At 35.7% G+C, this 16,284-nt stretch overlaps 1 protein-coding gene across 1 annotated transcript in view; it reads right to left on the bottom strand.

Moving 5' to 3' along the window:
• ADGRL4 (adhesion G protein-coupled receptor L4) overlaps positions 1-16,284 on the bottom strand; it is a 110,196-nt gene that overhangs the window by 42,579 nt on the left and 51,333 nt on the right. The window contains exon 3 of the mRNA XM_072834195.1: positions 8,752-8,904. Coding sequence (XP_072690296.1) covers positions 8,752-8,904 — 153 coding nt within the window. The remainder of the gene's footprint in view (positions 1-8,751; positions 8,905-16,284) is intronic.

Genomic DNA, 16,284 nt, shown 5'->3' on the forward strand with positions numbered 1-16,284 from the left:
GTTCTTTACAAAGCATCATTTTTGCATGTAAGTTAGCCTAAAAATTAGCAGAATGTGTGATTCAACTCCCTTAAAATTTTACCACAACTTATTACTTTTATCTAGGTTATATTTTACCATGATTCTGAATGCAAAGTCATCATAGATAAAGTAGCAAATTGTATAGAATTAAGTCTTAGATTTTTAGTAGCTATATATCAAAGTCACAATAAAAGTGTTAGGTTTTAAGCTCACATAATTTATATTCTTAATTTAAAATTTTACATACTGCAGTGAAATATGTCTTAAAGTTATAAATATAGTATAAATACTCTGCCAGTAGGCAGTGTTCCAATAGGGAATGATTCCAAGGAACGGAAGAGTCCAGATCATTACCCTCAACTAATGCAAAGATTTTTGTGTTCCCAGCCTGGCTCTGACATCTTAGAGATACTCTGTGTTATATTAATGAATAAACCTGTAATGTTAAGTATAAAATTTGATTTTTTTAAAAAACTAATAGAGTGCCACAATAGTGTTTGCCATAGAAAAGGTGGAGTAATCAAAGTCCAACTTAAGATGTCTAGCCAGTTATTTTAAAAGTAATTGATCCTAATTTCTCACTTCAAAAATTCAACGAAGGCACAGAATGATAATAAAACTCAAACTACTAAAAACTGGAACTGACAGTAAGCCTCTTGGTAGTTCTTGAAGAAATTTCCATTAGCTAGAAAGGCAATGGTACTAGATTTAAGAAAACAATTCATAGCCTGAAAAAAGAGTAGAAAACTCCTTGTCCTTCAGCTAAGCTTATATATTCATAATCTGTACTCCCCAGAAATCCAAGAACACTACTTTTAAAGAAACAGGAACACTATCCTAGCACCCTCATCCTCTTCCTCTCATTTCTATAAATGTGTGTTTAGAGACTGCCACCACACACACAGACACACACACACACACACAGAAAATAAAGTAAGGGGGACGAGCAACAGCAGGTTGACTCTTAAGACACAGTGAATCATCAAGGAAAGCATTTCTGGTTAGGTTAAAAAAAAAAGAAGCCAAGTGGAAGTGCAGACTCAGGCTATTATCTTTCATGAAATCCATGAAGTGATTAAAAATTATGTAAGAAAACAAAAGACTAGTCCTCTCTGGAGCAGAACCAAAGAAGTACCATGTATTATACACCCAAATGGGGATAAAATCCCAATGAAGATGTGAAGAGACTCATGTGATATCAAATAGAATAATTTATTTCGTGAATAAAAAACTTATGTTTTCTGAATGTCATTTCATATTTTCAGATGTCTTTTATGGCTAATAAGAAATTAGGTGTTGATTTCTCTCAAAATTAAAATTATTTAGGGGCACCTGGGTGGCTCAGTGGTTGAGCATCTACCTTCGGTTCAGGGCATGATCCTGGGGTCTTGGGATCAAGTCCCCAACTGGGCTCCCTGCAGGGAGCCTGCTTCTCCCTCTGCCTGTGTCTCTGCCTCTCTCTCTCTGTGTCTCTCATGAATAAATAAATAAAATCCTCAAAAAATAAATAAAATTATTTAAAGCTGTAAATTTTCTTGGGAACTTTGTCCCAAACTCATCTCTAAGCAACAAATCTTGGGAAACTCAATTTCCATTCTCTCTCTCGTATTTTGGACACAGGGGTATATAATCTTGGTGCTTATAACTGACTATGTTTCAGTTTTCCCTGTGCATCCTCCACATCTGTGGTGGGTTTGTTGGGTTTCTGCTCTAGTTTAGACCTTCCTACCACCACTCACTTAGCTAGTTATAATCCCAGGTTGTCAGCCTTGGACTGAGTAGGGTTTTTCAACTCTAAATTCACCAAGTGACAAAATGGTGATCTGGTAATTTGTAAGAAAAAACAAGGAGGTAGTCTCCTGGGAGACCAGCATTCAAGATTGGGATTATGCAAATTTTTATATCCTGACTCCAAATGTTATACAAGAATATTAACTATCTACCAAAGTAGTGGTTTTCAAATCTTAATCATGCATCCCATCAACGAAATGGTTTCCAAATTGTTTTGGACTTGTCTTGCTTATACTTTTTTGATTTTATAATTTTTTACCCAAATGTGGAAGTGAGGTTTGCTGAATTTGATATCCTTCTCACTCTGTGCCTCAGTAGCACAGTTTATTGAATCTAACCTGCTAATGGAGTGTCTAACTATCACAGAGTGCCAGAGTAGTCAAAAAGCCTCTACTGTTGTTATCACTCTCTGCCCCTTGCTACCTAATAATATAGAGAGAATAATAAAATATTGAAAGAGTATGCCATGCCCAAGTGGGATGTGGGTGGTTTACCAAAATGAACATGACTGCTATTTGGCAGCAAGATCCACACCCACTTCTCTTGCAGGGTCTCATTAGCTGAGATCTAATAAAAACATGATGTATCCTTCCTATTATAAGTAAAGGCCCTGTTGAAGATTTTAATTCAAATCCTAGCTTTCATACTCATTAGCCTTGTGACTTCAGGTAAAGCTATAAAAAATACCTTTTACCTCAAGAGAGTTCTTTTTTGTAATAATGAGGAAATGTATGTGAAGGTGTTTTGAAGTCGTGCCCAAGATCTAACAGATCCAGTGATTCTATTTACATTGTGTGTTTTCTTAATAGCAGGAGCACTGTGAATATGTAGGGTTGGAGAAAACAGATTGATAATGAGTGTCTCATTAGATTGCCATGTCTTAGTACTCCCCAGAGATGTAAAAGAGGAAAAGATCCCCCCCTCATCTTAATAAAAGTTAAATTGCTATTATGTAATTATTTCAGTCAGGCTAGAATTGACATACCATATTTAATAACTGAGCCACTTTTTCTGCCACCAACCTAACACTCGGCTTAATGCTAATAACTTGATTTTGCCAAATGTGAGCACATCATAATAATCATTTGCTTGTTTTGCACATCAAAAAATTCACTTGCTACTTTTTCATTAGTAAGGCTGTGCTTGTTTTTCATGTCTACAATGAGTCAAGCCGGCAGTATTTTATCATAATCTTCTTTCAAAACATGATCCTATGATTATTTTGATTTTTATCATTTTCATCAATAACTGAATTGTCTAATGTTTAACTCACAGACTGCGAAAAAAAGATAACACGTTCAATTACTGAAAGTAATTTGCAAAGACAAAATTGAATGTTAATATTATTCAAAGCCAGAAAAAAAAAGTGAAATTATCAGCATACCCAAGGCAATAGGACATACAAAATTAGAAGCAGTAAACACATGATAAATGTGAAGGAGTTCTTGAGTTGCACTCATATGGCCTTGGGAGAATTCACTTTCTTATTGGATGCTTTGGTTTTCCCATTTGTGAAATGCGAGTCTGGAACCAGGTGTCTGGGCGTTAGGGATCTGAAATTCTGTTTTACTGTAATTCCAAGAGAAAATAAATGTGCAGGATGCTAAATTTCCCTCAAAGCCTTCAACAACAAAATTTCCTTATCTGTGGACAGTAGTATTTGAATATAGACTAAAGGTAAAGAATTTTGCTTGCGTCATTTCTTGCCCTGAACTGGAGTTTTTCATTATCTATTTATAGAGGTTCTTAATGACTAATTACCAGACATGTCAAATTTAAGGATAAGCTAAACTTTCAAGTCAGAGGTGATACAGTACAAGGTGATAAACTATCGTAAAAGGAAACAGAATTATAGTTCTCTGTTCAAAATCCCTGAAGACTACCATAGTGCACAATGAAAATTACTATAGGACTAGAGAAGAGAAAAAAAAGATATAGCTGTTCTGCTTCTCAAAAAAAGCTTAATCCTTAAGGACAACAAAATTGGTGAGAAATAACAATTTTCCAGAGAATGAGTTCTTCAGTGAATAATCCATCAAACAAAACAGGTAGAAGCTGAAGGACTCAATATTGGGTGCTGGGTTTTATTATAGTTCTTATGTTTACTGATTATGTAAAATAGCTAAAAAGGGAGTTAGCCAAAATTTAGGGTCATTCCACAATATCTCAATAATTAATGAGTATTGGGAGAAAGAGTCTGAAATTACAAATATGTTATACCTCCATAAAACGTTGGCATTCAATCATCTTGTGTGTGTGTGTGTGTGTATTTTCTCTGTGTCTGTGATTCAATTTTTTTCTAATACAGGAATTCTCAACTTGTAGGGAACACAAACAGAGAAGCATAGCCTTTTGTGAATTGAGGCATACTAAAAGTAAATATGATCAGATGAAAAGACAGATGTCTTCCAGAGACAAGAAGGATGGAGAGCATAGTTAAAATTGTATTAATTTCCAGTAATTAAGCTGTTGTAAGTTCTATTTCTTCACTAACTGCAACATTTCCAATAAAGTTTACAGAGCTCTATAATTAGAACTTAACTACTACTGGTAAAATAAACACATGCGTAACATTCTAAGAAGACCAGCAACAAGAGAATGAGCTTGAGAACAGATAGTGAGGTACTCCAAGTTTTCTGGGCAGAGCTTTGTAGATTATTTCTTGAATATACAGTAAAGCTATGTTCCAATAAAATTTTTTTTTGTTGCAAACACTAAAGATAAAATTATTGTTCAGCAAAAATAGTCCTATTTTCTCATATTTTAAATTGTTTATGCCCTTGCAAAAACATGATCCATTGCACTTGCATGATTCAAAACAATGCGTAAGATTTAGATGGCCACCCACTTCCGCCTTCCCTTGGCCTTCCAGATACAAGGCCGTGATTCTAATCCTCCTCCCTTTATCCTAAACATGTGACTCTGGAGTAGCCTGCACATCCCTTGCTATCTAATGAGGAGAATAAATTAATTTTTTGTTTATATAGCAGAGTAACTGTTATGAACCATAGGCACGTGAGACAAGGTAAGTTCTTTGATACAGACATTTCACTGATAAAGTTTCTTTGAACACTGTCTCCTAACTTATCATGTATTAATAATAACATTATTAGACTTCTCCTCAGCTTACTGATGAGAATCTCAGTAGGGAACTAATCAAAGGCTTCAGTGTGATCTAGATTAACTTGGATATCTCTCTTTTATCTAACTATGTAAAGTAGAAGCAGCACATTACCCTTGTCCATGCTGCATATAAAGTCTTGAGTTCTAGTCTAGCATTTTCTTCTGGCCATATGGCTTCACTCTCAGGCCTCAGTTTATGTATTAATTTTGCTGATTAGTATCGGCCATAATTAATTAAGCTAGTTGTGGGTAAGTTGGACACTTTTGTATAAACCATGATTAAGATGATGTATAACTTACTTTCGAAGCTTAAGCCTTTGGCTTCAGAGAATTTGCCTCTGAAAATAGTTCATCTTTTTGAATTTCCTAAGAAGTCTTTTTTTCTCAGACTGTAATCTGAATTCTATAGTCTGGTATATCAAATGCATGACCAAATTACAACAGAAGGACATTTAAAAACTTCTAGATACTCTCTTCCAATTCAGAATAATATTTCACATAGGGATTTAATTAAAATTATTATCATTTCAGAGGACATTTTAGTGAACTGGAAATGATTTTCTAAATAGTACTCTAATGTTCAGAAAAACTTAATGCAGATCTTAAGTGTCACTACCTTCAGCAGACAATACTAAATGCACTAGAACAATTCTTTTATAACAAATGCCTTTCTGAACATTTTCTGAGAAAATGTGGAGCCCATCTTGGAGTGCATATTTATGAAAGCAGCAGTATCAGTATCTTGTCATGCAAATGATAATTTTCTTGAGTCAACAAATTAAAGTGTAAATATTTATTCTGTTGTTGGTTGCCATGCTAGATCTCATAACTTTGATGATTTTTTCTTGTGAACTGCTTGATTTTCTCCCCCCAAATATTTTCCTTGCGCCCTTAGATAAATATTCCATAGTAACTGATTTTACAGCGTTAGAGAACTAAAGGCATGAATGAAGTTTCTAAAAATACTGCACAAGTAGGGTACACTCAACGACAGGTAGAATTTGGTTCACATAGGCTTTAATCTCTGGCAGTAATAAGCAGTAAGAGATAGTCATGGTTAGATTCCATGTAGGAATAATGATAACATACATTGTTTTTATTTTAAGGATTGTCTTTGTAATGAATTTGTGGGTTTTGCTACAAAACTTTCTCCTATTTATGGTGGGCTTGTGCTAATTATTAGTGGTGATATTGGTTGTGTTATTGTGTTAAATTTTGGAGGGTCCTTTTGGGGTTGATAGTTTTTAAAATTTATTTAGGGGGAATGCTTGTAGTTTTTGGTTATATTACTGCTATGGTGGCTGAACAGTATCCTGAGGTTTGAGTTTCTAATAAAGATGTGTTGGCTGCATTTATTACTGGTTTATTATCTGAATTGTTGGCTGCTCGTTATGTTTTAAAGGATGCTGAGGTTGAAGTGGTGCTTAAATTTAATGGAATAGGTGACTAAGTAATTTATGATATGGATATTTGGGGTTTTTCAGTGAAGAGGCTATGGGAATTGTGGCGTTGTATAATTATGGGACTTGGTTAGTGATTGTTACTGGTTGATCATTACTAACTGGTGTCTTGGTAATTATGGAGGTTACTCGTGGTAATTAAGTATTAGTAGGCTAAGGGCTATGGTAATTATAAAAGAGAGAAAATACAATTTAACTATACCTTTTTGTTTGAGATTAGAAGATTAGATTAGATTAGATTAGATTAGAAGATTCTATTTGAAAATGAGAGATTGATTTGGGTAATACGTTTTCTAGTCAGATTATGTCTAGGAAGTATTGATGCTGATTTTTGGCTTATTAATAGATTTATTGTTGGTGTGAGGTGGCGTATAATGGTAGGGTAGTAACCTAGTAGGTTGGAGAATTTAAAGAAGTTTGATGGATAGTTGAACTTGAGGCCTGTGTTGTGAGGTTTAATTCTAGTGGCAGAATGTAACCTAGAATAGTTACTGCAAGGGTTGTGTACGTGTATGTGTATGTGTACGTGTGTATAAATTTATATGTCCTGTAACCATTGACTGAATTATACTTTATGGTTATGTGATGCTGGTATATGATATTAATTAAGTCCAGCTACAAGTTATTTGACTGCGTTGAGACCTTTATGGTCATAGCTGAGTGATATCTGTCCCCCCCACTAAAACTTAAAAGATACCAAATGCATGACACCACAGTTATGTATGATCATGGGCTGATTGGACATTGAGATGTTCCATTTGAGAGGGTTGAAGGATAGGAGTAAAGAATTATGTGGTCCTGAAGTAAGAACCATATGCCAGGTATAGTTTCAGGCTAGAAACCCCCATGTAGTATGGGCCTGGAGTGAAAAGAGGGATACTTTGTGCAAGGATTGATGGTTTCTTGAGGCTTATTGATTAAGCCCTTCTGGACTGGGTGAGGAGCATGATTCATTTTATTTTGGAATGGATAAGTGTTTGAATGTATGTCCTTATGTAATATTAATAATAGCATGTACATGCTTATATGCATGGGGCAAACCATTAATGCATGACAAAAATTGAAAAAAAATTCTGTATTGGTTGAATAGGTAGTTACGGTTAAATATTTTAGACATACATGGCACAGTAGAATTGTAGCAATATATGAATTGGGAAAGTTGTTGGGTGGGATTTGTCTATCAGGGAATAGTTTAAAAAAGAATTTCAGCTTTGGGTGCTGATGGTGGAGCTGATGCTTCTTTGAGTCTTAGGGAGAGTGATTAGGGAGAGTGATTATTCTCTATCTTTGGTTTACAAAACCAAAATAATAATTATACAATGAACACTCTTCATTTTATAAGGTTATTTTCAATAATACTAATGATTGTTATTAGAATTAGGAGGATTGTGAAGTACAGGATTGATGCTATTTGACCGATAATAATAAAGGGGTGTTCTACTGGTTGTTCTCCGATTCATGTTAGTGTGAGTAAATCTGGTGTTAATAGTCAGAATAGACATTGACTGAGTAGTCGAAATATTACTCCACACTGTTCGGATGTGTGGAGTAAGGGGATAATTGCTAGGGTTAAAATGGAGGATACTAGAGCAAGTACTCCTCCTAGTTTCTTAAGGATGGATCATAGGATAGCGTAGGCAAATAGGAAATATCACTCAGGTTTTTGTGTGGTGGGGGGTTAACTGGGTTTGCAGGGATGTAGTTATCTGATTCTCCCAGTAGGTCAGGTATAAATAGGACTAGTGATATTAATGTTAGAATGAGGAATAAAGCTCCTAGGATATCTTTAATTGTGAAATGGAATTTTGTCTGAATCAGATGAAATCCCTGAAGGATCCTGATTCGTGTAAGAATAATAGATGTACTATAGCCAGGGCTGCGATAATGAATGGGAGGATAAAATGGAATGTGAAGAATCATGTTTGGATTGCTTTATCAACTGGGAAACCACCTCGGATTCATTCTACCAGGTTAGTTCTGATGTAAGGGATGGCTGAAAGTAAATTTGTGATAACAGTTGCTCCTTATAAAGATATTTGTCCTCATGGGAGGACGTAACCTATGAATGCCGTGGCCATGGTCACAGATAGAAGAATAATTCCAATGTTTCATGTTTCTATGAATACATAGGAGCTGTAATATAATCCTCATCCCATAGGCTTGAATAAACAAATAAATAATATGGAGGCTCCATTTGCATGTCTATATCAGATAATTCAGCTGTAGTTTACATCTCAGCAGATACGGGTAACTGATGAGAAGGCTGTTGCTGTATCTGATGTGAAGTGAATGACTAGGAATAGTCCTGTTAGAATTTGTAGGATTATACAAATCTAAGTTAGGCAGCCAAACTTACCTATGCAGATGGTTCCATCATTAGTGATGAACCTGTCCTGGTGACTGCTGGATCTGAAGCCAGGTGCACACATACAGTAGTAACTTCCCTCCGTGTTAGTGCAGTTGGCATTTTCACCACAGGGCTGGGTCAAATTTCCACACTCATTGTCATCTGTGGACATGTCCATTTAAAACACTATTTTTATATGATTGAAATTCAATATTTTCCACCAATGTTTGGGGACTGTGACTGTTAAACAGTTTAAATCAAGGCAAAGTCAATTTTTAGGAAGAGTTAACAGCACAATTGTACATTCCACAGTTGTCTGAATTTTATTATAATGTGACACTTTCTTTGTAGTTGCAAAGCAAAATAGAATCTCTTACTTCTGAAACACTGAACATAATTATTGAAACTGTATTGGAACATGTTCCAAGTTGTATATGTAATTTAATTATAATAATGTCAATGCATATATATACTCATTTGTAAATTTATAATCCTTTCTATAATTAGTCAAAAGCATACTGTAAGTTAAAAAAAATCAGAGATTACAAATTGACATGCTCTAATCATGTACCATTTATTTTTTTTCTTATTCCCTAGAAGGATTTTACATTACCGGTCTACATCTCTTTACTTATTAATGCATTTATTCATTAAATACCATGTACATTTTATCATCCTATGAAGAGTACACAAATAAAAAAATTATATCATGGTCCATCGTCCTTACCTTATAGTCTTGTAATATAGTTTATCAGAAAATATATAGATCCATAAGCCTTTTGTGAAAATTAGAAAGCAAATTTATATTACCTATCAAGTCAATAAAACAGAAGATAAGTGCCTTTCAGAAGTGACCATAATGGGCTGGAGGAGAAAGAGAATATTTTCAGGTGACATTAAGTCTTTTGGGTCGAATTATGTCTCACAAAAAGATGTTCAAGTCCTAACCTTGTGTCTTGTGAGCATGGCTTTAGAAATGGGAGCTTTGCAGATGTAATTAAGCTAAGATGATGTCACACCGAATTAGGTGGGCCCTAATCCAGTGACTGGTATCCTTATAATAAATATATGGGAAATTTGGACATGAAGACGCAGAAGAAAAAGCTATGTGGGGACAAAGGAAGAGCTTGAAGAGATGCAGCTGCAAGTCACAGGATGTCAAGAATAGAACAGTGGGCAACCACTAGAAGCTAGAAACTCTGGGGTTCCCTAGAATCTTTGGAGGGAACATGCCCCTTCCAACAGACTTGATTTCAGACTTCTAGCCCCCAGAGCTGGAGAGGCTGTGTTTGTGTTGTTTGGAGCCTCCTAGTTTGTGCTAGTCTGTCAAGGCAGCCGTCTGAAACAGACCCCAACTGGCCAATCCAGGGTAGGCTAAGTATTGGTTAGGGAGCAGACAGGTCCCTAAAAGGAAGACAGAATGTTGGGCAAAGATGAAGCATAAGGCAACTGAAATATTTCTGAAGGTAGAGGGGAGCAAATGAGGAGTACAGAGAGAAATCACAGGGGAATCATTGCAAAAACAAGTTTGATAAATATTTTTAATTTTTATCCTCCATTATTATCAAACCAAGTTTAATTTCTCTTTCAGAATAAGCTGTGTAACATTTAATTTGTACATAGGCTATTGCAGATATGTAGTGATAACTGAGCGTTGGGGATTTTTCCAAATGCTTTATAAATATGAAATCACTGAATCCTTACCTAAGCTCTAGGAAGTAGGTACCATTGTGACCCCCTCTAATTGCTGAAGAAAATAAGGAATAGAGAGAAAAAGTAACTTGCCAACATCACACAGCTATTTAGTTGCAGAGCCAGGTAGTTTGGTTCCAAAGCCTTTTTTTTTTTTTTAACTGTTGCATCCTGCTGCTTCTGTGAGAATTATTTTAAAGTGCCAAAAATGTATAATAAGGATTTATCAAATGAATTATGGTCTATTTTGAGAGATCGAAAGACACTGAGGTAGTGATTTCAGAAGGAAAGTGGAAACTTTATATTTGCATTCTATTTTTTTTTTAAGATTTTATTTATTTATTTGAGAGCATGGCAGAGAGAGCACTAGCAGGGGGAGGGGCTGAAGGACAGGGACAATTAGGCTCCCCACAAGCAGGGCTTGATCCCAGGATCTTGAGATCATGACCTGAGCCTAAGTCAGATGCTTAACCCCTCAGGTACCCCTGCATTCTATTTTTGACTCAAATTTTATTTCCACTTACTGATTTTCAAACACTAAGGATATATGTATAGACATTATTGTATGGTAGACACCTGGAGGTGCATTCCTCTTTTTTTTCAAAAATGACTACTATGGACAGGTCAGGTAAGATTTGCAAGTACTATCCTTTCAAGATATTCAACCTATATAGTTCTATTTCATACTCTTATTTTAATATTTATATGCTTTATCATTTGACTTATTATAGTAATTATAATAGGCTAAGTGTTATCAATGTATCCAAACATGTAACAGCGCAGTACAATAAAAAGATAATTTACTGTTCTAGTCAGAGACCAAGGTGAGGGTTCTGGTCATTCTTTCACAATGGTTCAAGGACACAAGCACAACTGTTCCATCTAATGGCTCCACCACCCCATAGGGCTTCTCTGTATCGGTCCAGGTAGGGAGTTGAGAGCATAAAAGAGTCATCCATTACTTTGGTCCACATTCTGTTCACTGGAAGTCATTTAAATGGCCACACCTGACTGCAAGGAAGGCTGGTAGTCTTAAGGCAGGAAGAAGAAGGAGGTAGGCCAGGACAAATAAAGAAAAGATTCTGAATAGTCAGAACTCTCTGCCATATTTATTCTTTCATAAATACAATGACATTTGAATAATGAAACCAGACATATATGAATACCAAAAAAAATTACCAAATATTAATAGTAAACTTACATAAATTAATTGACTGGAACACAAAAGGGAAGATAACATTATATTTTTGATGTTATTGTAATTTCCTTAATAAATATCATTTAAATTAGGGATATCCATTGGGTTAATAGCTTTTACTCTTCCATTGGCCAATCATTTCCCTTGATTTGTTTTGATATTTTGACATTGCATCTCTGTTGGAGGATAAAAGAAGAACCACAGCCCTGCCTTTGCCCTTCAGAATCTAGGCACCTTGACAAAAGAATGGGGAGGGGGGTGTAAGCAGAGGACAGGGAAGTGTGTATGTGGTGAAAGAAGACTGCAAGGGTGAATAATGGCCTCATTCTTTTTACTAGAGCTGGAAAAGAGGTCAGAAGAGATTTCATTGAGTCTTAAAAGTTGAGGTTTTCATGGATTACATTTTCATATAATTCTGTTTGGACATAATTTTACATATTATGGAACTCTTAAAAGATGTTATGGCACGAGAAGGAAATAATGTAATTAATGTCATTTCACCTCCCACCTGACTGCAAGGTAGCTTCCTACCCTGTAGCTTCCAGGGGAGCACATTTTAAGATGCGGCTGTCTGATTGACATGATGACTCCCATTCACTGAAGGCTCCCAATGAACCAGGCACCATACTAAGCACTTCATATACATTATCTGACACTCATTTTTAATCCTCATATAAACCTACCTATACAGACATCATTTCTATTTGTATAAATAACACAGAAATATAGAAAGTTGGATTACCTTGCCCAAAGGCACTCAACAAATAAGTGGCAAAGTCTGACTCAGGCCTGGAGCATTCTGAATGTCAAAGTGATCTCATTTTTCTTAAATACTGCATTATAAGAGTTCATAGTAGTAATAACTACCATTTATTGTTTATTATGTGCTAGTCACCGTGATAGAAAGATTACTGAAAATGGAAAATACGTTGTGACTACCTCAGATAACTGTCAAGAAGACTAAAGAAATTGATGTTCAGATAATTCTTAAAGTGGTACCTAGCATGTAGTAAGCCCTATATACGAGCTGCTAATCTCATTATTTTAAAAATATTACTATTGCTATTTAAATTTCTAGGATTCTTGTCCTATTACACTTTGGTTAAAATTCTTAAGGCTACTTGGCCATTAGCATGTAATGTTATCCCCTTTCTATGTGGAAAGGAACTTCAGGAGTCTGGGAGCTAGTTTAAATCACTTATCCTGACATATATATGATAATAAAGATACTCGTAAAGACTCTATAACATAGTATCTTAAAATTCGTTTTCCCATAATTCAAATTTAAAATTCCAGTAATTTAATGCTGCTCAGTATAATTCTTTAGAAGAATGCTGTAAAGAAAGAAAATAAAAATCATCTGTAATGCCATTACACAAAGGTAACCACTCATCCTCTGAGCCACTTCCATTTTAATGATTCAGATGTAAAATATCTACTTTGGCATAATGACTTTATGCAGGACCATCACATTAACATATTTTCCCTAAGAATTCCATGTTATTTGAGTTAGCCAAAATATCAATAAAATGGTGTTATTTCATTTTATGATGTGGAAACATACCATTTAGTTTACCAAAGATCTCTGTAAACAGACTTTCAAATATTTGAGACTTGGCCTTGAGTGTTAACCGTGAGGTCCAAAACTCAACAAGTATAAGATCTTCACTACTAGCAGGATGTCCTACAATTCAGACCTATTTCATGGTAAGACTGGTAGGACTGTGCTATACTCCCTTCCTGGGCCTAAGGAAGGCCTGTCCCTAAAACAAAGCAAGCCAGAAGCACTCAGTGTGTCTTTTGCTCTGAGCACACACCCAAATGTCTACTATGGGCACACTAACATTTCAGTTGCTTGGAAAAATCAGTTCAAGAGAAAAACCAATCAGCCTGTGAGAAGTAAGAACATTTTTTGTTTTCCAGTATCAAGAGCACAGCTACATCAGGCCTTGCACCTAAGATTTTTGTTGTGTTTTTGCGCCAGGCCTTTTCCCCTTACCTTAACAGGCACCTCTCTGAGGGGTTTGATTTTGAATCCCTTGTTCACTGAAAGCTCTAATCTGCAACATAAAACCTGATTTATTCTTAGATAAATAGGGCAGAACAGGAAGAGACGAGTTTTGAACTCCCCTGAGGAGCCAACAACTTGGAGACATATAAGAACAAAGCTCTCAAAAGCTCCAATGGGCCAGGTGGGAGACTCCATCAGGTGTCAGATAACAGAAGGTGGCATTGCTTGTGATACTGGGCAGTACACAGCTGACCTAAAGGGTTATATGTTTCAAAAATTTCAAAAAGCATATTTGTTACTTATATTTAAAGATTTATATATTTGCCAGAGAGAGAGGGAGAGAGCAAGCACAAGCAGGAGGAAGGGCAGAGGGAGAGGGAAAAGCCGACTTCCCGCTAAGCAGGGAACCTGATGGCGGGGCTCAATCCCAGGACCTTGGGATTGGGACCTGAGCTGAAAGCAGATGACTAACCCATTGAGCCACCCAGCTGCCCCTCAAAAAGTATATTTAAAACACTTTGTTCATGCTTAGCCATTGGCTAGACATATGCCAACCCTCAGCAAAAGCATATGAAGGCTGGAAGAATTGAGGAAAATCACTGAAAGTCTGATAATAAAGTAAGATCAATTTTGAATAGCTTTAGTGTGCTAAGGAGTTGAAACTTTATTAAGAGGTAATACTTCATTAACGTGTGTGTATTTATTAATTTATTCTGTGTACAGAGATGAGTTCTACAACTCTAATGACAGTATGTACATATATACTCAGAGCGAGCATGTACGTTTATGTATGCATACACAAAACTAGTTTATTAAAATTAACTGCGAGTAGCTCACAAATTGAACACAATCATCTAAATCGAGTAAAAGAAAAATATTTCCTAACCCTGGGTTTGATTTAATCATTTAGTTACTCAAATATTTATGGAGTTTCCTAGTCCCCAAATGTGAATATGGTCTACACTGGGAAATAAGTAAAAATTAATCAAAAAGTCAGGATATGTGCCCTGCTGTCAGAGTTCACATTCTAAAGCAAGTTAACACAGGAGCATATAATTGAGTTCTTATTAAAATAAAAGTTTCAATTTTTATCTCAAAATTTGACTCCTTTTACTGCATACTGGGAGAAGTTTATATTAACTTTAAAAGAAATTGTGCTCTCAGATCAGTTATTGGTAATATAGAGAACGAGGAAGATTGTATCCCTTGTGGTCTACAGCTGAAAAATGATATGCAAAAATACAGAGAAAAAGGACTCACTAGGTTTGAGGTATTGGTCAGAGTCCAAGAAAATGAGACACTTTATTATCAACTGATTACGTTTTTAAAAATAAATTAATATGGCAATAAGTTATTGGACTCCAACATATTTTTTAAAAGTCTTGGGTAACACTATTAATAGGCAGAAGGAAGAGATTAACAATGATTTTTGTGTCTTTCTCTACCGTGTGGTTTTGAGCACTTGACCTCTTAGCTCTCTTATCAAGAATTGGGAAATAAAAGTATTTTGTTATCTCTCTCCCAATCTTCTGGACTCGATATACAATAAGGACTAACTCCCTAATGGTCCGAGTCAAATCTTGTTTCATAAAATAGCACTTATCTGAAAGTAACCTCCTCTCTTCCCCCAAGATAGTGGAGATAGGCAAGAAATTATCTTCATGAAGCAATATATAAATTTGAAGTATTTAAATAACTTTAAACTTTCCAGTGTCCAGCTTCACAGTAATTAATTTTCAAGGAGAAAGTTTCTTTGGATGGCTATAATATAGGAAAATAGAAGCCTGCTCCTTTTGTGCTCTCATTTTCATTGTTCACATCAATTTACCAGTTATGTTTCCTGCTCTCTGTAATGCTATATTTAAACCTTCCATTTAAACCTTCTTGTGGGATTATAAAATAAATATTTAGATTAGAATCTCACCCGAAAAATTCATTGCTACACCATTAAGTTGGAGACAAAAATTTTTTTTAATTTATCAAAAATCATTAAAACACTCCAGCAAAAGTTTTTAATGGTTCATGTCTAACATCATGAGTTGAGCGCTGTGAGAACAAAGGCATGTAATAGAAGAGGATCCAGACTCCTGGAGAAGATGGATAAAAGCCCAAGTTATTAGAATGCAGTGTGTGTAATGAACACAAGGGGTATTTAGCAGTAGAGAGGTAACTCAGAGAGGAGAATGGCTTCCTGGGCAAGTTTTCCGTTAGAAGGGTGAAGGTTATTTGCAGGGAAGGCTAAGAAGAAGAGGGGATGCTGGAGCGAGGCACTGAAGTATAAGAATGTAGACAAACTAAAGGGGTTCCCAATAATCCTTTCAAAGGCGAGAGCTCACCTCCACTGCTTGGAGGCCTGAACGAGCGGCATAATTTACAGGAGAGCTGTATTGTTGGGCATGAGGCAAGAATCTGTGCAAGTGGGCATGGTCTAAACTCAGAAAACACTTGCTAAGGATTTGGGACTATATTCAGTGGGTAAAAAAGAAAGGCCATTATCAGATTTCAGTAGTGGAGAAATCTGATTAGATTTGAATTTCAAAATAGTTTTGAAATATAAGGAAAATTAGCTAAGATTTATTTATTTGCCAGAGAGAGAGGGAGACCTAGTAGAATGCTGCAAGACATGAAGAACTAACCAAAG

Source organism: Canis lupus, chromosome 8, assembly GCF_048164855.1.
Source record: "Canis lupus baileyi chromosome 8, mCanLup2.hap1, whole genome shotgun sequence".
Lineage (NCBI taxonomy): Eukaryota > Metazoa > Chordata > Mammalia > Carnivora > Canidae > Canis > Canis lupus.